Source organism: Lithobates pipiens, unplaced genomic scaffold (genome assembly GCF_037356315.1).
Source record: "Lithobates pipiens isolate NorthernLeopardFrog02 unplaced genomic scaffold, aLitPip1_a1.2 Scaffold_11, whole genome shotgun sequence".
NCBI classification, from domain to species: domain Eukaryota; kingdom Metazoa; phylum Chordata; class Amphibia; order Anura; family Ranidae; genus Lithobates; species Lithobates pipiens.
Window position 1 is genome coordinate 17,682,216 of NW_027507696.1, and position 25,579 is coordinate 17,707,794.

General features: G+C 41.4%; 1 protein-coding gene across 1 annotated transcript in view; it reads right to left on the bottom strand.

Annotated features, from left to right (window-relative positions):
* The window catches only part of MMP14 (matrix metallopeptidase 14), a 47,094-nt gene extending 26,925 nt beyond the window's left edge, over nt 1–20,169 (bottom strand). The window contains exon 1 of the mRNA XM_077469035.1: nt 19,822–20,169. Coding sequence (XP_077325161.1) covers nt 19,822–19,902 — 81 coding nt within the window. The 5' untranslated portion in view covers nt 19,903–20,169. The remainder of the gene's footprint in view (nt 1–19,821) is intronic.
* Nucleotides 20,170–25,579: the final 5,410 nt, after the last annotated feature.

Sequence of the window (25,579 nt, forward strand, 5' to 3'; positions counted from 1 at the left end):
CAACTTGGGTACAATCAGCCTGTTGGATTTTACATGCAATTATTGTTAGCGGCTATTATAGCCGCTACTAGTAATCACTGTGTTCTCCCCGCGGGGACAGCTTCCCCCCCCACTGAGAAAACACAATAGCTCTGCGGGAGGGATTTCCCCATCATTACTGACTGTGTTGATGGGGGAATCAAGAGATTTGGCTTTGCTTCGTATATGGCTGGCTTTAGGCCAAGGTTGATTGGATGCTTGGCACTTGGCACTTTGCTGCTTGTCCTTGCACTATTTTTTATTGAATAAACCTGTACATGTAAACTTCACTGAGTTTTGAACAGAAAAAAATCAAGGTAAAAATATTGCATTTTGTGAAACAAAAAAATAAAATAAAAATATTGCATCAACATTATTTCTTCTCATAACTACATACTATGATATTTAAATGTATCTAAAGCACTCTCTTTTTTTTTTTTTTAACGAAAGAGCAATGAAGGCATTGAAGCTTTGCTGGGTTTTTATCACCGGCTGTGTCCTCATTATGGAGATACACCCTCTCTATTTGCTCTAGTATTTCTTCTGGAGGTCATTATCATCAGGACAGAAAGTGGGGAAAATCTAAAATGTTTAATTGTCACCAGAGCTATGAAAGAGGGTAAATCTTTTAATGGTGACACCTGATATGATGACAACTATGAGGTCATTTCCCTCAGGTTAGAGAGATTTCCAGGTGAAGTGACGAGAAAATGACCACAATGGCATACAGATGACACCTGACACATTTTAGGCTGACATCACACTGTCACGCTGTCTGCGGTGCACGTGTATTATGTCATGTGTTAACATGGGTTGCATTAATGCACTAAAACACATAAAAAAAGGAGCATGCAGCATTTTCAGCAGCACAACACACAGCAATGCATGTTAGTCCATTGCTGTGTCTTATGCGCGACAATGCAAATGCATTTAGAAAGTGTCTTGGAGTTTCATTCAGAATGAATGCCATAGCATCATACTAACATCCATAGTGCATTACCGCATCACAACAATGCCAATGGGGCCCTAATCACTCCCTACTCTAAATGAAAAGCAAGGTTTTCACTTTAGAAATAATCTAGACAATCTGCAATATCTAAATACTAGAACAAAGATATTTCTAGGGATAAAACTTCAAAAAAGACAATATAGGGAAAATGGGCCATGCAGCAGTTGCTATGGTTTTTACTGGCCGGGGAATTATTTTTACTTGTTTATTGTCATTAATTGAGATTGAATCTGTGAGCGCTGATGAAAAAAAGGCTTCCATTTGGTACTCGCCATGATACTGTATATTTCAACTGTGGAAGAAGGAGAGTCCATACAGTACACTTGTTCCATAGTGCACTCCCTCCCTGGCCACTGCACACTGATAGCCAGATGGAGGAGCAGATTTGTAGTAGGGGTGGGCAGAGTCTGATAGGGACTAGCCCCCTATCAGATCCTCCTTACTTTTATTTGACAGCACATAGCAGTAGGTGAATTGATAGCCGATATTTAGTCCAATCTGCCAACTGTGCTATCAATCACAAACAAGGCAAAACTGATGTTGTACTAGTCTCCGGGTTCCCCATCAGGCTCTGCCCACCCAACAAGCGCAGCAGCTGTGAATATTAGTTGTTGGGTGGACGACGCCTGATGGGAAACTCTGAGATTAGTTCCCCATCAGGTCCACCTTGCGCTGATTGACAGCGCAGTAGGCAGATTCTAAAGCCTATTGAACTAAATATTGAACTAAACAGTGGGTGGCAGTGGATGGATTCCAAGGCCACTATTGAACTAAATAGGAAAAAAAAAATAGAAATATGGAATCTGCACAGTGTCGTTCACTGTCAATCCCAGGCAAAACAGACCTGAAGGGGAACTAGTCTCTCAGAGTTCCCCGTCAGGTACCAGCCCCCAAAAACTTAGTGTGATTCATTGACTTCTAGAACGCGTGCGGCCTTTGTCCTAGTAAGCAATGATGTGAATGTAAAACACATTCAATGCAATTTTTATTCAGGATGCAGAGTTTGATAGGCAGCACACTACACCACAAATGCGAGTAATGCTATGTACACACAAGCGGAATTTCCGACAGAAAAAGTCACAGGAGCTTTTCATCAAATATTCCGATCGTGTGTATGCCCCCATCAGGCCGCGTACACACGCGCGGACTGTTGGCCCAACTTTGTCCGTCCAACAGTTTGAGCGAACAGTCCGCTCAAACTTAGCATGGACGGACATGGCCACACACGACGGACGAACAGTTTGCTGAAACCGTGCGCGATGACGTGAACGGCACGTACGACGGGACGAAAAATACGACGTCCTATACACTGCAATGCAACCTTCCGACGTGGAAATCCTTTCTGAGCATGCGCGAGACTTAGTTGGCCGAACAAGCCTACACACGAGCGAACAGTCCGCTGAAACCTTGTTTCAGCGGACAGTTTTTCGGAATTTCCGTAAGACCTTGTTCGGCCAACTGTCCGCTGAAACTGTCCGCTGAAGCCCCACACACGAGCGGACTGTCCGCCCAAACACTGTTCAGCGGACAAGGTTGGGCGAACAGTCCGCGCGTGTGTACGCGGCCTCAGACTTTTACGTTGAAAATTCTGACGGACCTAGAAAGAGAAAATGTTCTAAATTTTTCCGCCGGAACAAATTCCTATCAGGAAAACCAATCATCTGTATGCTGTTCCGACGTACCAAAAACGATGCATGCTCTGAAGCAAGTACGAAACAGAAGCTATTGGCTACTGGCTATTGAACTTCCTTTTTCTAGTCCCGACATACGTGTTGTACGTCACAGAGTTCTTGACGGTCGGACTTTGGTGTGACCGTGTATATGCAAGACAGCTTGAGTGGAATTCCATCTGAGAAACCTTCAGAGTTTATTCCGACGGTAAAAACGCTTGTGTGTACACAGCATAAGGCATACTTAGCTCACAGTTGCAGCTTAGTTCTGCAATGTAAAATTGCAGTTGGAGAATTAAAAAAAGAAGAAAAGTATAAAAAAAAGAAGGCAGCAGTAGCATCTCCTGGACACCTAGAAGCTGCTGCTATACAGTCCTTTGAAGAGTGACCCACCGCAGATTGTTTTCAGCCCTAGTATAATTTCATACAGATATGTACTTTACACCACAAAGAGGACAACTGAGGAGGAATGAAGGACAAAGGGATTTGGTTCCAAAAGGGGGACAGTCCCTCCAAGTCAGGGACAGTTGGGAGATATTCCTACACTCATCCAGTACCTCTAATAATGGCATCTCTGTATGGTTATAGGGCAGTCTATATGGTACAGCAAATACTATAACTTCAGAAAAACTGAAGTGGAAGAAATATGTTTAAGAAAACCTATACTGAGACATCTATGGAGGATGCCATTGTTGACCTCCAGAAAACTCTAGTTGCTTGCTCTGGTTTAAGGACTTTATAAATCACAGGTCCGGGAACAAGCAAGCAAATTGGAAATATCAGCATTTACTTGTTCTAGGTCCATTGCTTAGAATGCACTGATGCCACTGGATTACAGCTAGGAAACTAGTAACTACAGGAAGGGGCATGGTGCTGTGATACTGTATAGGGCTGTGTACAATAGTTTGTAGGGATGTTGTCATATAAATAATCCATAGAAACCTGAGTTATATCCTATAACAACTATTTTTTGATGTACATAAAGAGGCAACATTTGCCATTAAATTCCTTACAGCTGCACTTGATATCACAGTGATTTTACCACATGCATTCCAGTAAATAGTAATGGAAAGGTGTGCCGATGAAGATATGTTCAAGTCCCTAGTGAGTAACTCTCCCAGTATTTCATTTTTCTCATGACGATATAAGGTGCGGCTGTACTATGTCAGAGCAGATGCTATCTATTACTATTTTCATCCCCCTGAAGGTATGCCAGAAGCATATAAAGATAAGAAAAATGTTTTACCAACATTACAGGGAGAAAAAAAGGCAACCAAAAATATATTTCATGCCAAAAACATCCAGTGATAATTTTTCTAGTACAGTTTAGAAAATGAAAAACAATACCAAACTGGTTACCATAAGGATTTTCGACCTATATATTACATTGTTCGCGTGCTGATACACTGAAGTAGCACAAATTTAGATTTGCTAAATTGTACATAGTATTTTGATCCCCCTCAAATCCTAACTACAGCTAAAATGTTTTGTATTAAATAAAACAGGGAGGTTTAGAACCTCTTGGGTTTTTATTACTGTTCTGGTCTACTTTTGAGGGAGATTTTTGTAAAGGGACCATAGACAGCAGGTGAACGGAGGGTAGGCAGGGCTATATGTACAACAATGACACTCATGGGTCAGTGCTTAGGGCTACATGGTTAAAGAGGGGCAGCACTGAGCTTAAAAACTAACCAGTTGAGAGTTTTACATGTGATTACTGCCAGCTGCTATAGCCGCTAGTAATAATCACTGTGTGCTCCCGGCAAGGATGGCTTCCTGCTCCCCCCTGCCGGGAGAACACATAGCTCCACAGAAAAGGATTCCCCCATTAACACTGACTGTATTAATGGGGGAAGGATAGAAAATCGCATCATCCATGGCCTGCATTATGGAGAGCATTCAGTAGGCTTTATATTAGGGGTCTTCAAACTATGGCCCTCCAGTTGTTCAGGAACTACAATTCCCATCATGCCTAGTCATGTCTGTGAATGTCAGAGTTTCACAATGCCTCATGGAATGTGTAGTTTTGCAACAGCTGGAGGGCCGTAGTTTGAGGATCCCTGCTTTATATAGTTCAGAAAACATAAATCTATCTCTTGTTTGGTGGTCTCTACACTTAAAGAGTAGTTCTGTACATTAAGCAGATCACATGCTGTCTCTGTTTACAATAATTAGTGTAAAGCTGGCCATACAAGGCTCATTTTTGTTTGCTCAGCCAGCTGGCTGAACAAAAAAAACTGAATCGATTTTCCCATCCACATATTCAAGGTGGATGGGGAAATCCTCCCCGCTGTGTCTTTGCATTCTGACAGCAAGACCTCGCTCGTCATCAGAATACACTGATCAGTGCTGCAGCCCATTGGCTGCATGTGCTGATCAAATGCTGGTTTTTCAGCAAGACCGTACAACAGAAGCAGGTCTAATGACTGGCTTCTGTTGCCCAGAGAGGGCTACACCTGGATCGAAATTCATCAAGTTCTCACTGAACCAGAAACATTTTATTCCATGTATGGCCAGCTTAACATTCCTCTGTGGGAGGTTGAAGATGATCCCCCAAAGAATGTTGTGGCAGGCTAGCATTTCACTTCTCAAGGTGTTATCTTTGACTTATTGTGGGGAAAATATAAAGTTGGACACAAGGCACTTTAGTCTTTTCAAGTTTTTTTTTTTTTTGAACAATATTTAAAAATTTTGCATAGTAGTAACAATTATCAGATGACGGAAAATTGTAAATTGTTGTGTGTTGTATATCTCAAGTAAAATATCTGGCAGTCTCTGGAAGAGCAAAAGAATAAATACATGGCAGAGTAAATCATTAGTACAATACAAGATTACTTATGAGCACTGCGCCATTATATCTGGTTAGGTGACAATACACTGTATACAGTAACGTCAGCGCAAATTTTAGGCAAGATTAGATTACAGTGCCAAAAATTTTCCAATAAGAACATATAAAAAAGAGGGAAATAGATAAACAGAAATACCAGAAACAAGGAATGCCATGTGCCAAGAGCCAAGGAGCTCCTAGGACCTATCTGACAAGTATAATATTACACCATTAACCACTTGCTTACTGGGCACTTAAACCCCCCTCCTGCCCAGACCAATTTTCAGCTTTCAGCGCTGATGCACTTTGAATGACAATTGCGCGGTCATACAACACTGTACCCAAATTAAATTTTTATCATTTTTTTCCCACAAATAGAGCTTTCTTTTGGTGGTATTTAGTTACAGCTCGGAGTTTTATTTTTTGCTAAACAAACAAAAAAAGATGCAAAAAAAAAAAAAAAAAAATCATGTTTTAATAGTTTGTTATAAAATTTTGCAAACGGGTCATTTTTCTCCTTCATTGAAGTGCGCTGATAAGGCGGCACTGATAGGCTGCATTGGTGGGCACTGATGGGCTGCATTGGTGGGCACTGATAGGCTGCATTGGTGGGCACTGATAGGCTGCACTGGTGGGCACTGATAGGCATAGTTAAGGCGGCACTAATAGGCACAGATAAGGCGGCACCGATGGGCACAGATAAGGCGGCACTGATGGGCAAAGATGGGCACAGATAAGATGGCACGGATGGGTGGCACAGATAAGTGGCACGGATGGGTGGCACGGATGGGCACTGATAGGTACCACAGATAGATGGGACTGATGGGCACTGATAGGTGGCACTGATAGGTGGCTCTGATAGGTGGCACTGCTGGGCACTGATGGGCGGCACTGCTGGGCACTGATGGGCGGCACTGCTGGGCACTGATGGGCGGCACTGGGGTGCAGCACCTTTGAGGCAGATTGGGTGGCACTGTGGGTGGCACTGTGGGTGGCACTGTGGGTGGCACTGTGGGGTGGCACTGTGGGTGGCACTGTGGGTGGCACTGTGGGCACTATGGGCACAGACGGGGGGCACTTACTTTTACTTTTAGTTCTACTTGAGGATTGCACTGCGGGAGGCAGGTGGGCACTGGCAGGTGGCATGTGGTGCCTTGCATTGCTGGCCGTGATCGGGACTGATGTCCCGATCACGGCCGCCGGTGATCGGCTTTTTTTTTTTCTCCTCGCGCTGTCAGCGCGAGGAGGAATAATAGCCGATTACCGGCTCCGTTCTATCACATGATCAGCTGTCATTGGCTGACAGCTGATCACGTGATAAGGGGTCGGGATCGACCCCTTACACGGATCGGTGATCAGGCGAGTCTCACGGACTCCCCGATCACAGAGCGCGCCGCGCGCCCCCCTCAGGGGGCGCGCAGGCCGCTCGTAACCGGGACGACGTCAATAGACGTAGTCCCGGAAATCTAGGTCCGCGCTAATGCCGTCATTCGGCAATAGCGCGGATCCCAAGTGGTTAAGGATCTTCCTTAAGTTGGCTACACACCATACAATTTTTATACAATTTTCTTGTACAACTTTCCTTTAGATTTAACAAAACCATATAATATGAGGTCAAAATTAAACACTTTCAAATTGTATGCAATAAAACAGGCCCTTGCTCTACATAGATGAAAGTAACTCTAAAGGAAATTGAACAACAAAAATTGTGTAATATGTATCCAGCTTTAGTGTGCCAAACATTTTACTATTTGTAGAACAAGGTAAAAACGTGACTATTGCAGGCCATATATGGGTCGAATTCTGAACAAATTTTCATTCGAAAATCTGAAATTTAGTGCGTTTTGTGATCTGATTGTGCCACCCTTGTTTAGGAAAATTAAGGCAACTGAGCTTTCAATTTAAACTCATGTTGCTACAGAAAAGAATTGGACCCATGTCTGGCCGGCTTTAAACTTTATCATGTGCAGCGGTTGTGAACCCTGCCATGTATTGGCTATTTAAACATAGAAAATTGAAGAATGTGGGAAAAGAGATGCTGAATTTAAAGTGATTGTAAATGCAGAATATTTTTTATCTTAATGCATTCTATGCATTAAGATAAAAAGCCTTCTGTGTGCAGCAGCCCCCCTGAGCCCCCTAATACTTACCTGAGCCCCATCTAGATCCAGCGATGTTGTATGATTGTCTCAGCTGCCCGGGACTCCCCTCCTCATGGGCTGAGACAACAGCATGGCACCATTAGCTCCCACTGCTGTCAATCAAAGTCAGTCAGCCAATGAGGATAGAAAGGGGAGGGCCAATCCGAGGCAGAGTGTCTGAATAGATAATGTGGCTTGGTTTGGATGCCCCCATAGCAAGCTGCTGCTGAGGGAGCACTCAACAGGAGGAAGGGGCCAGGAGCACTTAAGAGAGACCCAAGAAGAGGAGGATCCACGCTGCTCTGTGCACATCCACTGCACAGAGCAGGTAGTTATGACATGTTTGTTATTTTTAACTAAAGAACCACAAGACTTTACAATCACTTTAACAACTTCCGGACCAGCCGCCAGTTTTACTATGGCAGGTTGGCTCAGCTGGGCAAATCAACATTACCTTACGCCGCCTCACCTTTTGGCCACTAGAGGCCTGCCCACAGCATGTGCCCGGAGCCAATGCAAGTGCCCTTCCGCGTTCGCTCATGACAGAGCGAGAACCGGGATCTGTGTGTTTAAACACACAGATCCCGGTTCTCTCAGGGGAGAGGAGACAGATTATGTGTTCATACTAAGTATGAACAACGATCTCTCTCTTCCCCAGTCCCATCCCCCCTGCAGTTAGAACACAGTTAACCCCTTGATCGCCCCCTAGTGTTAACCCCTTCCCTACCAGTGACATTTATACAGTAATCAGTGCATTTTTATAGCACTGATAACTGTATAATTGTCAATGGTCCCAAAAATGTGTCAAAAGTGTCCAATTTGTCCACTGCAATATCGCAGTCCCGATAAAAATCACAATATCGCCGTCATTACTAGTAAAAAAAAAAATAATAATAATAAAAATGACATAAATCTATCCCCTATTTTGTAGATGCTATACATTTTGCGCAAACCAATCAATATAGGCTTATTGCAATTTTATTTACCAATAATATGTAGAATAATACATATCGGCCTAAACTGAGGAAAAACATTGTTTTTTTGAAATGTGAGGTATTTATTATAGCAAAAAGTAAAAGATATTGGAGGTTATTTATGAAAGGCAAATCCGCTTTGCACTGCAAGTGCACTTGGAAGTGCAGTCACTGTAAATCTGAGGGGTGGATCTAAAATGAGGGGAAGCTCTGCTGATTTTATCATTCAATCATCCAATCATGTGCAAGCTAAAATGCTGTTTTTTATTTTCCTTGCATGTCCCCCTCGGATCTACAGTGACTGCACTTCCAAGTGCACTTGCAGTGCAAAGTGGATTTTCCTTTAGTAAATAACCCCCACTGTGTTTTTTTCAAAATTGTTGCTTTCTTTTGTTTATAGCGCAAAAAATAAAAACTGCAGAGGTGATCAAATACCACCAAAAGAAAGCTCTATTTGTGGGGAAAAAAATGGACGTCAATTTTGTTTGGGTACAGCGCTGCCCGACCGTGCAATTGTCAGGTAAAGCGCCGCAGCGCCGAATCACAAAAAATGGCCTGATCATTGAGCAGCCAAATGTTCCGGCGCTGAAGTGGTTAAGGATGTACATCAAGAGTAGAAGCAGAAAGGATAGGAAAGGAAGTTTAATATCATGAGTCCAGCAAACTATTGCATTGTGATAGGTTGGGGAGGGGGGTTCCTACCTATGCCAAAGTGTCAGGATGTAAGCTCTAGCAGCATTTACGAGGTGAATCAAAAGCAAGCGTTTATATATTTTCTGTGGGATAGCACTATGATGAAGCAGGAAAAAGACCAGGCCATGGGGCATTTGAAAATCTATACATTGTGTGCAATTCATTCTATGACCTGGGGCTGGCAGATTTTTATCAACCAGCTGACTTCTGCATAAAGCACTTATAAAATAGTCTTACATGTAAACCACAACCAATGCAATTACCAAAATTCAGCTGATACCTAGAAAAAATTTTCAAATCAAACAAAAATTTTTAATAGCAAGTTTTCAATCACTAGCTGATACCACTAGGCAGAAATAGTTGTTAGAAAAGCGAAAACATGTATAACTATGCTTATGAATATTTTTTATTATGAATGAATTATGAATTATTTTTATTGATATTGTAAAGAACAAGGAAAAAGTCACAAAGGCAAGGATATACTTTGAAATTGGGAAGGAAACAATAGGACACATCCAGTTTTTAAACTATTTCTCTCCTGTTTTCAAGTTCATCCTGTTTGACAAATCCAGTAAAGATAATGCTGGCAAGCTGACCATTGCATTTTGGTCTGCATCAGTTTCATGACTTTCGTTCAATAATACTGTATATTAAACACTACTCCATGTCTGTGTATTAGTGAATACATATTCAAAGCCTAAACCCAGGTAATCAACATAAGAAGATTTGCTATACCTGCCTCACTTTTTGGAGTACTGTGCTCAGGACAGCCTGGTCAAGAACTCTAGCCAGACTGCCCAGCTTGCTGATTGGACAATGAAGAAGCAGCAGAACACTGAAAAGGTAATTCAACAATAATTCTTTCTTGTTCCTTTCAAATATTTAGTCATATCTATTATCCACAACTCTGCCCCCAGCTACTACATCACTAGCCTAGTCTCAAAATACCAACCAAACCGTCCTCTTTGTTCCTCCCAAGACCCCCTGCTCTCTAGCTCCCTCATCATCTTCTCCCATACTCGCCTCCAGGACTTCTCCCGAGCTTCTCCCATTCCCTACCCCAATCTGTCAGATTATGTCCAAATCTATCCACTTATAGGAGATCCCAGAAAACGTTTCTCTTCAGAGAAGCCTATCCTGCCTCCACGTAACAACTGTACTTTCATTGTATTCATTAGATAATCCCCCACAGTTTTTTACCCTTTTGTTTCACTTAACCCTCCCTCCTAGATTGTAAGCTCTAATGAGCAGGGCCCTCTGATTACTCCTGTACTAAATTGTATTGTAATTGTACTGTCTACCCTAACACTGTAAAGCACTGCGCAAACAGTTGGCGCTATATAAATCCTGTATAATAATAATAATAAATATCTATATTTCAAGAAATACAGTACAGGCATACCCCACTTTTAAACACACAATGGGGTTTATTTACTAAAGCTAGAAAGTGCAAAATCAGTCTCACTTCTGCATAGAAACCAATGAGCTTCTAACCCCAGCTTGTTCAATGAAGCTTTTGTAATAAAACCTGGAAACTCATTGGTTTCTATGCAGAAGTGAGTCTGATTTTGCACTTTCCAACTTTCGTAAATAAACACCATTGTGTACTTAAAAGTGGCGTATGTCTGTACTTGGCAAAATGTGCTTTATGTTGACTGATTTTTTACAGCTGCAATGTTTGCATTTTATTTAAGGTACTCTCTACAGTTAAACAAAATGATTTGCCTGTCACTTACAGGTTACAGCATGAAAGAGAAACAACGTCAAGATGGCTACACATATATAGATTTCAAACAGATTTTTCTATCCACACTTACAGTGCAGATGGACAAATCTTCCGCTCTGGGCTATAGTATTCTGCCAGTTGGCACTGCCAGCTGTCAGAATACCCAAACAGTGCCTGCATCTGATCAGCTGACAATTTTCTACACAGCTCCTTTAACAAAAGTCATTTGAGAAATCAACTTTTGTCAATCTAGATGTGGTGGGCTCTAGTGTGCTCTGGTGGGCTGCTAAGATTTAAACAGAACTTGTATTATTTTTTTAGTAACCAGTCTTACATACAAATGTCTGAAATACTATATATGTCAGGATTGCCATTCAGGTACTTGTTTCAAGATATGTATTATATTGTACCATTACATTATGTAGGAGTAGACCCTTTAATATACAAACGCACATTTTTTATTTAGTTATTAAACTTTGCTATAGAACAGGGGAGATTCTATATTAAGGCTGTACAAAGAGTTCTCATGAAAACAGAGGAATCCCGACGCTTGCCTAATATAGAATGTAATAAAAAGGGAAATTTGTAATGTAAATAATGTGTGCCTTTAGTGCACTAACATTCACTGAACCTTTTAAAGTGTATGACTCAGTGAAAGAATATTTCTCAGTATATCACGGTCATCAGGTCTTAAAAAAAAAAGAAAAAAGGGGATCAAGACTCAACATGACGCAGAGTTCTATACAGGTCACTTGTGGTAAAAAGAACAAAGCTATGTGCGTACATGGTCAGTGTCTAACCTACTATCTGTTAACAATGACTCATTCTACACCACTGATTATCTGGTGCCCAGGATGAATATGTGCATGGACCTAGACAGCCTGTTAGAGGCAAGCCAGCCATCTTTTTACAGTCAACACCTTATAAGTGGAGATCACTGACCACCCAGGCTCCTTTAATCTGCTCTTCTTCCTAATAAAGCATGGCCCATTCTCCTTTTGCCACGTTATGCCATAGATCAAAAGGAGTTGGAGAGACCCTTAAAGAAAGAAAAATACCTCCTTCGTGTAGTAACATACGGTAGTCCCACCAGACCTTTAAAAAACATATTTTAACCACATTATTTGATTGACTGGGTTACTGCAGAGAAATACATTTTCCTGTAGACAAACACTACGTTTTTCAAAGTCTAATTGTAAAATACAGTAAGACAGTTAGCAGCTGTAGTTTTTGACAAGTTCAGCTCTGAAAGTGACCCAGGCTGTCTTGCCAATCAGTCAATAAGAAGACATAACTTCTATGCAGAGGGAGTTTGGGTGGTTGGCCTGTGTGGGGCCAGCATAACAGCTGAGCTGAACTTCAGGCAAGTATCAAAAAAAAACCCACACAATTGAAACCAGTTATCCATTCATTAAAGAATTTACATAAGCACCAGAATCTGCTTTCCCCTTAGCATTTTTAACTCCCTCTCCCTGCACACCAAACCTCAGAAGAAAGAGAGGAAAAGCCAATGCTCTAGCCAGCACCATGTTATGTCTTTAGGTGGTTTTAGGCTAGCCTTGCATTTGAAAAGACTCATCAAAGCAGAACTACACTGCATCTGAGCACCACCAATCAAAAACACTATTAAATTCATTTTTAATATTCAAAGCAAACTCCCCCATCCTCCATGTCTCCAGGCTTTATTTTGCTGAGAAATCACTTAGAAAACACCCCCCAGCATTTCTGCCTAAAGCCATTTTGAGCAAGGGCAGATGAATCATGTAGCACTTACTTACTGGAAACCATCTGCCCTTAGCTTAGGCATTTAGGAAGGAAGGTGTGCTTAGCTGAGAAAATCCCTTCTCCTCTCCTAAAGACTCCTGGGATGTATGACACCATTTGCACAGGCCTGGAAACCACTAAGTAACTGAAGAAATTAAAAAAACACCCTCTAGCATTTCTGGTTAAAGCCATCTTGAGTAAGGGCAGATGATTCATGTAGCATTTACTTTCTGGAATCCATCTGCCCTTAACTCTGGCATTTAGGATGGAATGTGTGCTTAGCTGAGAAAATCCCTTCTACCCTCCTGAAGACTCCTGGAATGTATGACACCATTCGCCTAGGCCGGGAAACCAGGAAGTAACTGAAGAAATAAAAAAATAAAAAAGAGTTGAAAACAAGTTAAATTGATATACTTTCCTATCTATTCCCATCCTCTGGAACTCACTACCTCCACCTGTCCAGCTATCCCCTACTCTTCTACCTTCAGGTGATCCCTGAAAACTCATCTCTTCAGGAAAGCCTATCACGCCTGCAACTAATCTTTTACCACTTCCATCAGCTCATTCCCCACAGTTACAACCTTTTATACCACCTGCCCCACCCTATTAGACTCTAAGCTCTTCTGAGCAGGGCCCCCTTAATTCTCTTGTATTTTATTGTATTATAACTGTATTGTCTCCCTTTTATATTGTATAGCGCTGCATAAACTGTTGGCGGTATATAAATCCTGTATAATAATAATAATCTATTTACTAATGCATCAGCATAAAGATTAAAATAGTCAATGTTGATTGAGAGAGTTCCACCTTAGGTCTCATGGGCCTTGCATATTTCATGGTTGAACCTGTTAAGTTATTTCTCTAGATGTACCTCTTATATTTATTACCATGCTTATGGACTATAATGTAGAGTTTTTCATTTACATGTTTGATCTTTCTATTTGTATGCACCCATACTGGACCTCCTGGATGGTTCAACCCTGTTGTTATGATCCCTTTTATTTTATTTTTGTGGACCAACTGTACCATGTTTACACAGCTATATAAAAATTGTTTTGTTGTCCTGCTTTGAATTTGTTCTCCCTCTTTTGTCACTTAACAAAGAACAATTTTATAAAAACTATTGAAAAAGAGAGATTGAAGTTCCACTTTAAAGGTGTGATGTTCTAATATCATTGGAATTATCATATATAGAGAATTAGGCAAACATTTATTTTGAGATGGTTTTGCATGATTTGTACAGTCATTTCCAATCATCTGAATTTCAGTGAGCTCCAAACACGTATATATATATATATATATATATATATATATATATATATATAAAACATATCCAAAAATGAAAGGAAATTATAGCTGTAAACTCATTTTGATTAATATCTTAGCAGTAATAAGTGATCATATTTGGGCCTAGAAACTTACAATTGCATTAGTGTTTGTTGAAGCTTTCCAGACTATATTAAAACTGAGAGTTCAATTAACTACAAACATGAACTTGGCAAGGGCAATGATCAACTGCCCAGACAGATTGCATGAGAAGTCTCAGTCATTTCAGTCTGCATAAATGGGTCAGGTAAGGTCACAACCAGAACCATTCTTCATGACCTACTTTTGGGTCTCATGATTACTATGAAAGGCCACTCGTCACACTGTTTGGTCAGTTATGAGTCACTAAAGGTAAAAGGAGGTGAGGCCAAGTCGTTATTACAATTTTAAGACTTCCCTTGGCTTTGGGGCTGCCAAGATGATCGAGAAGCTGACTGAGGGAAAGTGCAGTCTTCTGGCACTGCCTACTAAACCAATATATAGGTATTTTACAAAACTGGCAATGGTTAGAGAAAATAATTTACCATGAAGTACCCCTGAACCTGTAAAGAGTTCACTGAAGGTTGTGTAAACTACAAGTGGAGAAAGAGTGGTCTAGCTATATTCCCTGTTTCACACCTGACAGCTGGATTTGTGGTCCTTTCTCAAATCCCATTATCATCGTGACAGATCCAAGGAGTAGTAATGATAGGGCAAGGCCACGCCTCTGATAAAAAGGCAGATACAGAACTTGGTGGGGGGAAGACTACAATGCACTTGATAAATGAGGTGGATGGAAAACATTTAATGAACCACTGTGGCTGCCATTAAAAAATAACATTTGGAAATGTATTTGGATTGATTGTGTCAAATCAGCAAGTTTTACATCACATGGCAGAGCATGGCAGTGTAGATAGAAATTTTGAACTATTAAACCAGAGGATTGGTATGACTCACCCAAAATGGCATGGTGACCCACTTCCTAGACCACAAGCCATAAAATAAAAAACATCTGGTCTAGTGTATTCAATGGGCAAAATATTGAGACTCCTATTCTTCTAGGGGAGAAGGGGAGAACCTCAGGTCTTATCTAAGACAGGTCACAAGCAGATCTCTCAGGCAGCAGTGAATGAATTGTTCCCTTTTCTTTGGAGAGAAGAAAACAATCCCATGTCAAGTCCCGAAATCTTCATGATGATAGAATGCTTGCTGCCTTTGAATATTAGCAGCTGTATGCTGACCACTGCTCTAGCCATTTAACATCAGCCTGGGTTGGTTGCATTGCTATTGAATATCAAGCCATGGTTTGGCTAGGCATTACCACAATAAAAATCCTACAGAATGGACCTGTTCACATAAAACTAAAATTCTGTTGCTGAAATCCTCTCCCTTACATGAAATCTCTATACTCTGATGTTTTGTATTCTCATCACAGAGGCTGTAGCAAGAAGTATGAGACTCCCCTTGCTGCAGTCTCTCTGAACATGAAGAAAACAGTGCTAGAAAGACTTCCTGGAAATGGGCATGACCAGTGGGTAAACCTAGAGGGATCTCCTTCTACTGACAGGTAAGATAAGTTAACTGAGGCTAGTAGCCACCCAGGTATAGAATTCTCTTTCCACGCTAAACATCTTTAAAGAACCTCCCTTGCTTGCTATTGTTTTGGATTGGATGCAGTCACTGTTCAGCTGATATTTTTCCACTTGGCTCCTTCGACAAAAGTCAATAAAAAATTTTTTCCATGCCAGGTGGTGCCAACAGGGCCACCCATAGATTGCTTTTCGGCCGATTCAGCAGGAATTGGCCATAGTTTGAGCCAGGTTTGACTTTTGGATTGCCGATCCCTTTAAGTATATTAGATACTGGCAAAACAGATGCATCTTTGTGGATGGATACCTTTGTCGGAGGCTATCAGTGTCATGATGTTAGTATGTATCTACAGTCTGCTTTGACCTCTATTGTATATAAAGGCTATCAAACACAAAGGGAATTGCAGCATTACAAATTATGTCCAATTTGCACAAATCTACATTTATGTGCTCAAGGAGAGGTCCTGTCACCTGACCCGCACTCTCATACCCATGGAGGTAAATACAGGCCATATGCAGTCAAGTGTATGCACAGCAGCACCAAGTGGCAACTGAATAGTAGGGATCGCAGCATGCCTTTGTGTGAATTACTGCTAAATTTGGTAATGTCTTGATGAGAAATCATAAAAATTTGTTTAGTACAGGTTAGGGCCGGTTCACACAGCGATGCGCGGCGAGGCGTCTCCGACTTGCCTCGCCGCGACCTGCACGGACCTCAGCGGCGACTTGCAGAGGACTTCTGTATAGAAGTCAATGCAAGTCGCCCCCGAAGTCGCCCCAAAGTAGTACAGGAACCTTTTTTCTGAGTCGGAGCGACTCGAGTCGCTCCTCTCAGAACGGTTCCATTGTACAGAATGGGGGCGACTTGCCCTTACACCCACTGGAACCCTAAATGTATTATACCATTATACATTGTATCATCCTGGTTTAAATAGCCTTCAGTGGTTAATTATAATTTCTGCAGCAAATAGGTTAGCTTTAAGTAATATAAGTCCAAAGTTAAAATGTTTAAAGTGAATTTGTGGCAAGGAAGTGGGCATTCATGTTTTTACATATCCTTTGCAAGCAGCTAACAAGCTTTTAAACTAATCTCTGTAGCTGTAGGCACTGTACAGAAATGTAACCTCAAAGTTTACAGCAGAAGCATTAAAGCATATCTATGGTCAAAATTAAAAATCTAATTTGAGTTCCACATTGTCTGTAAACTTACTTGCTCTGTGAGTAGGCAATGATGAGTTTCATAAAGCACAGTCAGTCTAGGAATCACTGCTGGTAGGCAGCAATGTACCATGGGATATGTAGTCCTTAGTAAACAAAAACAAACAGCAGAGGAGAACTGTAGAGCATGCAGAGAATCCAGGAAGTTGTGGAAGCAGATGGCCAGTAGATAGACCTCACAACATGAAAGGAGATTTTTCAGGTAAGCTTATGTGGGATTGTCAATAAGAACTATTGTTTGTATTGCTAAAATATTACAATGCTCATGTTATAAAGGTGTTTGCTTTGACAATAGACCTCTTTTATGGTTGTAAATTGTGTGTTCCCCCTGCTCCTCTTTTCAGTTCTCTTTACATTAGAAATTAGGAGGCAGCACGGCTGCCAAATCACTGCTGGAAGGGTTAGCAGGGTAAGATGAACTACTGAGAGAACAACTTGAAGGATTGCAGTGTCTCTGCTGTGAACTTTGAGGATGAATTGCTTCCCAGTGTCTGCATCTATAGAGGTCAGTGAGGGGTTGTTTTGAAGCTCATTTACTATATGTTAAGAGTAATAAAATACTTGAATGTCCATAACCTGGCCATAGGTTCAGTTTAAGGCCCCTCTTTCCCCCTTTTTAAGTTAAAGCAGCCTCATCTCCTAGAAACGTGTTATATGGTAGGATGGGCACGTGGCAAAGTTTATTAATACTTCCTTCATGCCTGTGGCAGGAAGCAGAATAGTAAGTACACTGCATGCAGCTAAACCCTGAGATCAATCATAAGCCAGCAGTATGCAGTACAGACTGCATTTTGTCTGTAAAGCTTCAGCATGCAGAATTTGAGGAGCTCTGAGAAGTATGGTTGCTTGACCATTCCATGCAAAACAAGGCATTGGGGTGCGGCTTTAAAAAAATTGGGGAATTAAAAGGGGGATGTGGGTGACAGATACACCAGATGAAAAAACTGTCTAGCTAGTAGCATACTATCTATGCTACAAATGCTACGATGAATTCAAGCTTTAATGACAACCCTTTCAAGATGCTTTCCTATGCCGACGTAGCACATAGCTAAGGACAGTTATGGTTGGAGACAGATTGGGTGGTTAGAGCATACAAATCTAATTTATAACACTGCCCTTTGCCAAGAGTATCTGGTCCAGGAAAATGCAGAAGAAGTTAAGCACATACTGAAAAAACTGAAGTATAATGCTGTCTGCAATCAAATTAGGTGAGTACAATGTTAAAATGAAAACTTTCAGACAAGAACAATGGAATAAAGAAAATGGAAAACAATCATATGTGTTTCTTATCCAATGACTTAGAATGCAACAGATGCTTCTATAGGTAATTTTAAAGCACAGACTGCAACTGCACACTGAATTTCAAACTATTACTGGAGCAGTTCAAACCAGACATTCAGCTGTGAATGACTTGGCCAAATACCTGGACCAGTACCGAAACCGTGGAGCTAACCCTTGCTGCAAAATTATAAAACATCTATGAAATGAGTTTAAAATGAATTCCATTATGCAATGAATAACTACGTAAATGGAGTCGCCATGCAGCATTTACAAGACACATAGCCCTGTTGTTGAGCCTCATGTCTCTGGTTAGCTAGGACAAGGAGACCAAAGAGAAGCTGCCTGCCCAAATGGAAGATCCTCCAAGTGGCCTCTCTCTCCTCCTTTTTCTCCCACAATGGCTCTCCTCATTCCCTTTTCTCTGCACCCTTTCTTCCCTGGTAGAACCTCTCTGTAGAATTTTTAATTCAGCCCTTTGATACCAAGGCCAAGTCCATACAATGACACTGTGGGTCATAAAGCAGAAAAGAAACAATTTTTTAAATATACTTGGAATAGAATTAAGGCTTTGACTTAGGATGCATGGCTTCTTTCCTCCAAAGCCTCTCACTGTACTGCCTGCCCGTTATCCCTCCCCTCTCTCTACCCTTCTGTCACCCTCTGGACTGGACTACTATATGACATCAACCGCTCTCAAAGTGAGTTTCATCCAGAAAAATTGTTCTGAGTATTTTATGATGAAAGTCAAACAGGATATTGGCTACAATGGTCTCATCTACAAATGTTAACATCCCATAAATACAGATTTATGTACAGTTTCATGATTTTCTCTTTGAGGATCAGTTATAAAATTGGCACAGTTAATTTTGTTGTTGTAAGTGCAGTATTATGATTGGAAATAGGTCCAATAGGTCCAATCAAACAAAATCAAATTTTAACTTACAGTCTCTAATTCTGCAAAATGAACCAAAGCATCCAAAGGTTTGAAATTGGCATTAGCTGGTGGTCTCTTTTTCTTGAACCTAATTTATTTTTATTTTTTTTAATAAAGGAGTCCCAATTTCGCCTTTCATACTGAGTCTCCCTCTCTAGTTTTTTTTTTTAACTCTTTTTTTTCCTGAGAAAATAGCAATCTTCAAGTGTGCTCTCACAATAGTGTGAGCGCCTAACCCAACCCCTCCTCCCCAATACACTTTCTTGCTGGATCTTTTCCTTCTTCGTTCACTCTAAACACTGAATCTTTTCCAGAGAGCAATTCCAGATTTTAACAGGATTCATGTGTGACCTCAGATTCCAGGGAGAGCCCAGAAAGGCTTCTCCAGGAAAAAAAAAGGAAGGGAGGGAAAGGAGCAAAGGGTTTCAAGGGGAAAAAGAGTGCATGAAAATATTGATACAATTGGACTTACACAATAATCAGGACAGAGAGCAAATCAGAAAAAAAAGTGGTAAAATATAGCACTGGATTTCTGTTTCGTGAAGTTAGAATGCAGAGAGAAATTTTTGCTATAGGTGACTTCTTAACTGGGATAATGATGTAATAAAGGATGCCTATACACAAAGACCGACCAATAGATAAATAGACAGATACATAAGTAAGGTTACTTACCTCTGGGCTGAACTTTGCAATACTGGATTTGTATACCGTGCAGAGCAGGAGCCATATCCAGACAATTCTCAGAGAGTCCATCCTGAGGGTCAGGGACTGCACACAAGTCTTTGAGACTATTGGAGGTGAGGAGTTGGAAACCTCAAAAAATTATGGACCTTTAGTCCTTGCTCTCCCACCTCCACCCTTTTCAGTTACCGTCTCCTGACCCTCTTCCTTCTTTAACTATTGTGTGCTTGGTCTACTTTCACTGTCATTTACTTTTCTTCTGCCCCTCCATCCACTCTTTGTTACCCTCCTCTATCACACACTCTCTCCAAAGCTTCTGTGTATCTCTCAATTTTTTTTTTTTCTTCACTCCCTCCCAACTCCCACTTTCCAAGCCTCCTGTGTGCCCTCCCCTCTGCTTCTTTATCCAGACTGCAGACGTGGTCTGTTCAACCACTGGAGATTGAAGGGTTTTCTTCAATGCTTTCATTATGCCCTCTAGAGGGGAACACAAAAAACAAGCTATTCAGCAAACTACAGACCTTTCCCACCTACATTCTTCAAAGTAAACCAAAGAACAAAGAAAAGACTAAAGGAAGATTTGATGGGCTTTTGTATTGTAGGTTTTAAGATAACTGATATTGTTTAATGAAAAATAATCACACATATTTTTCAAATAAAAAAAAAAAAACCTTTAAAACTAAAATAAAGCATTATTATAAAATAAATAAAATATCTGACATTGTCCACAAAGAGAACTGATGTTTAAGTTAAGGAGGAACTCTTCTCAAACTTGCAGCATGTCTGACCTTCAGCCCAGGTTCACACTGACAGCGGGAATGAAATTGTACGAGTTCAGCTGTACTTGCACGATTTATTTCCCACATGTCAGTCCCGACTTCCGACGCGATTTTAGAGACATCTGTGTGGATTGCTGCAATGTTAATCCCACCCCGAAGTCCCCAAAAGTAGTACAGAAACTACTTTTGGGAATCGGTACGGTGCCGCAAATGCCATTGCTGGCAATTGCCGCCGATTTGGCATGCGATTTGACATGTCAAATCACATGCCAAATCGCTCCAATGTGAATCAGTGTGCAGAATGGACCTCCTGACTAATAAGGATCTGTAAAGCAGAATTTTGGTCCCAAAAGGAATTTTCCCCCCTGCAGCCTGCTCCACCACCTTCTGCAAAATTAAATAGTTTTTTTTACATTTTTTTTTTTTTTAACTGTGGCCCTGCCACTTTTGTCACATTGGCTTTATCACGTTTGATATCCCAGGATTTTGCATGAGCAGTGACAAGTAAGCGGGCCTGGCACGCATCATCAGGGGTTGGCCTCCTGAACACAGAAGGGGCAGCTGCGCTCCAGATGATGTCGGATTGAAAGACAGTGGCACAGGACCCAGGCTGCAGATAACAGCAGGACAATGCTGAATTTGATAACAACAGGACAGTGCTGAATTTGCTGGGCAGGTGATTATCTGAGTTGAGGACAACCCGTGATAACAGGTGAGAGGGAAGAAAAAAAGCAGGGAGGAGGGACTGAAGTGCAATGAAAAACTGACTTTCCTACTCTGCCAATATGCTCAACTAGCATACTTAGTAGTAAATTTCCCCATTGGAAGGAATCTTTAACGAGGAACTTGACCCATCCCCTCCATTTTATCTTTTTTTAATCCCCTCTGGCATTGTTTGCTGGGTTATCCTCGAGACCCTGCAAATCCAGCATTGTACTTCTGCAATTTGCTGATCCACTGCATGCCGGGTCTCATGCTGTCATCTTCTTTACTTACGTCATCAGGGGACTGCTGTCTCTTCTGGGCTCTTGCAGCCACCCCATCCTGCTGACATGCATGTATCATTAGGGGGCAGATGCAAGTGTCTGACGGCTGACATCCCAGAGCCAGTCCAGGCTCGGGAAAGATCGTGACCATATGGTCGGGATCCACCCACATGCCTGTACCGGCACCCGGCTCAACCTCTCAGCCAGCCGCTAGGGGCCTGAGCCGGCTGCTCCTACCCCCTCCACAGCCCAGCACTCCAGTGAGCGTGGGGGCAGAGCAGAGAGATGGTGACTGACAGTCATGGGCTCTCTGCTTAGGGAGCTCTGAAAAACAAGCAATCAGCAGTGTTTAATCACTTAGTTCTAAGCCTCAGACCTGAGTATGATTAAAAAAATAAATTCCCATACTTCTCTTTTAATCTCAGTTTGGTATAATCCACTGCAGAGAACATCTTACAAAGTCACTGAAAGTCACATCAATCAGAGATAAAAAGGTTTATCTCTGATTGATGGCTATAAAGCCTCGTGCACACTGGACATTATAATAAGGCTCCATGCACACTGAAGCTGATAAACTGCAGTTTATTGGAGTTTGGGCGTTTTTTGTAAAAGCCCATAAACTCCACTCTATGTTAGCCTATGTGTCCATGCACACATGGACGTTTTTCAGCTTTAATGAGCAGTGGAGTTTATGGGCTTTTTTCTGAACGCCAGAAATTCGCGTTCAAAGTGCCGTTTTTCAGCGGCAAAAAACGACAAACGCTCATTAACGCTCATTAACGCTCATTAACGCTCGTTCATTAGTGTTCGGCATTCTATTTTTCAATGCATTGTGGGATTTTTGGAGTGTCCTCTGTGTATTTTTATAAAAAACGCCCATTAACGCTAACGCTGTAAAACGCTCATTAACGCTCATTAACGCTAGTATAAAACGCTGTTAAAAGCAGGTTTTTCAACCAGCGTTTTCTGCCAGCAATCTGGCGTCCAGAAATAGCTTTTTTGAGCTTCAGTGTGCATGGAGCCTAACGGTATAAAAACGGCAGTAGCTTTGCATTGAGTTTCCAACGTTATTCAGCGTTTTTGCAATAACGTTTTTTAGCGTTCATTAGTGTTAGCGTTTTTAAGTGTTTTTTTCAATGCCTTTAAAAATATTAAAAAACACTGGTGAGCCACGTTTTTCAGCGGTTATCTGCATTTTGATGCATTTTTTGACATTAGTGCGTTTTTACAGCTGAAAAACTCCTCTGTGAACCAACTAGTTTTTAGTTTTTTTAACGGCCAAAAAATGCCACTCCGCTGAGAACCCACTAGTTTTTTTTTTTAACGGCCAAAAAACGCCTACTACGGCTACACATCTCAAGGTAAAATTTTACATTTTGGTTACAATGAATCTTTTAATATTCAAGTGGCTTTCTGGATTTGCAAATGTTTTGCACTATGCTTCTATGCATATTTGCCAGACTTCGGAACATAGAATTTTGGTGAGATTCTCACTTTGGGAAAGGCAGCTTTGTTTACTTTTACGTGCTGTCATAGGGGGGAAGAATGTGCTTATGTAATGAGTATAACAAAGGTATAACAGACCTGTATTGGCTATTTTCTCCGCTAAAACCAGACGGATGCAAACCCTATTTTTCATCCGTCTGGTGGATTGGATCGGATGAAAATGGAGAGGCGGTCCGTAATCATCTGATCCCCCATAGGGGAGAGCGGGGCTCGGACAGGCCCATCCCTGCACAGAGTGCAGAGGTGGACTTGTCATCCGCCGGCTCAGCGGGGATCAACGGAGCGATCCCCGCTGAGCTATTTACAGGCTCAATGCGGACAGCCCCGTGTGAAAGGGCCCTTAAAGTAGAACTGAACTCAAATAGTAAGCATTTGCTATGTTATAGGGAAAATCTAGAAATATTAATTGTGCTTTAGCAGCACCCTGAAATCTGTACCCTTCGTCTAGAATTCTTAACGAATACCAGTGCCCTTCCTGATATATGGGAGTACCTACAGCCTCATAGATGTTGAACAACAGTGTGAGATCTAGGGCACTGCTGTCTCTGACTGCTGGTCTCATAAGAACTGCAGTGAGATTTGAGGATATCATTGCTGTGCTGCTTACTTCGTGCTTGCTATAGAGGCTCTCATATGCGGAAGGGAAGTCCTGCCTCTACCAAGATGGCCACTTCAACAAATTTAATTTAGGACATAAAAATAAATAAAAGTAAGTAAAATAAAAGCCGACAAAATTTTCAAACCATTTCCACTCAATTCATAATGAATTAAAAATTATTTACAGGAGTTCCAATTTAATAAGTGACAAGGTATTGGGTATATATTTGGTAAAACACTTGCGCCTTGGATTTAAATAAACTTATATATGTGGGCCTGCTGCTGTCCAGATTATCCCCACAAGGTAGGGTATGTACATATCAAATAAATAAAACAGCGCTGGCTCTTCCTAGTTATTATTATGTTCTAATGATTGATAACCTGGGAATTGAGGGTGCAATCTAATCCTAAATATTAAAACAAAATTGACAAGCTTTGTTTTTTATAGGCAGTTCAAACAACACATAAACTCTTCTTACCAGTATAAGACAGTCCTTTTAAATAATGCTCAGCATCCCAGCCACAGCATATAACATAGCAAAGTCCCAGTTCAGAGGAGCTAACCCAGCAGGATCAAGTCAGTCGTCCAGCTTCAAGCTCCTCTCAGCTTTGATAGCTCAACAGCCATCTCTCTCCAAACACACTTCTCCTCTCTGACATTTTCAACTCAGCTGGCAATAAGAAAGTCTGAAGTGGAAGTACCTGCCCTCTTCAATTAACCCCTTCTTAACCCTGCCGCACACAAACTATAAAATAACTTCCATCATGGTAAGACCAATGCCACTACTATAAGTTAGTGCATTCAATGGCCCCTTTAGTCAGTGGAGACGTGGTGGTGGTTCCGCAATTCAGCGTCTGTTCCATTCTCCTGGCCAGAAGTGACGTTCAACAGAGAGTCACTTGACGCGTTTCGTCATAGGGGGTGCAACGTTTTCAAATGCAGGGTATTGGGTATGGCATAAAAAGTTAACTTCATACGACTTTTAAAAACCCAACTCTAGAACCCTCTTCCACTCTCCATAGACATAATGAGGATTTAGCCATTCATTAGCCATTTATTAATTTTACTTGAGTTAAAGAGGAGTTCTAGCCTGTATTAAAAAAAAATGTTAGCAGCTACATATACTGTAGCTGCTGACTTTTAATACAAGGACACTTACCTGTCCAGGGAGCCTGCGATGTCGGCACCCGAAGCCGACCTGTCCATCGGCATTCGGGTGAAGGCACCGGCATCCTTACTAAGGGAAGCAGGAAGTAAAATCTTGCGGCTTCACAACCTGTTTCCTACTGCGCATGCGCGAGTCACGCCGCACTTTCTGAATGTTCCCGCAGAACCCTTATACGGAAGTGGAGGCGAGTACCTGTTTTTGACAGGTACCCGCTCCCCCCAATAGGTGTCAAATGAGGCACCAGAGCGAGGGGAGGAAGCCAATAACTGGCGCTTTCACTTTTGGGTGGAACTCCACTTTAAGCTGGCTACACACTATGCAATTTACACTATACAATTTTATACAATTTTCTTGTACAACTTTAGATTTACCATAACCATATAATATGAGGTCAAACCTAAACACTTTCAAATCGTATGCAATCAGGAAAGAACTTGCACTACATAGTTTAAGGTAAGACTAAAGAAAATTGACCAACAAAAATTGCATAATGTGTATCCAGCTTTAGGCTTCAAAGCCCTTCTCTGAGTTAAAACGAACCCCCTCCTACACTCCTCTAAGAGATCGCTATAGAAAAAAAATCTGAATGCCCTTTGTAATCCCGGCCATACACGGTTCGAATTTTCGAAAGAATTTTCTTTCGAAAATCATATCTAAGAATTTTCGTATGAATTTCGCACCATTAGTGGGCTGCAGCAACAGCCAATTTCCG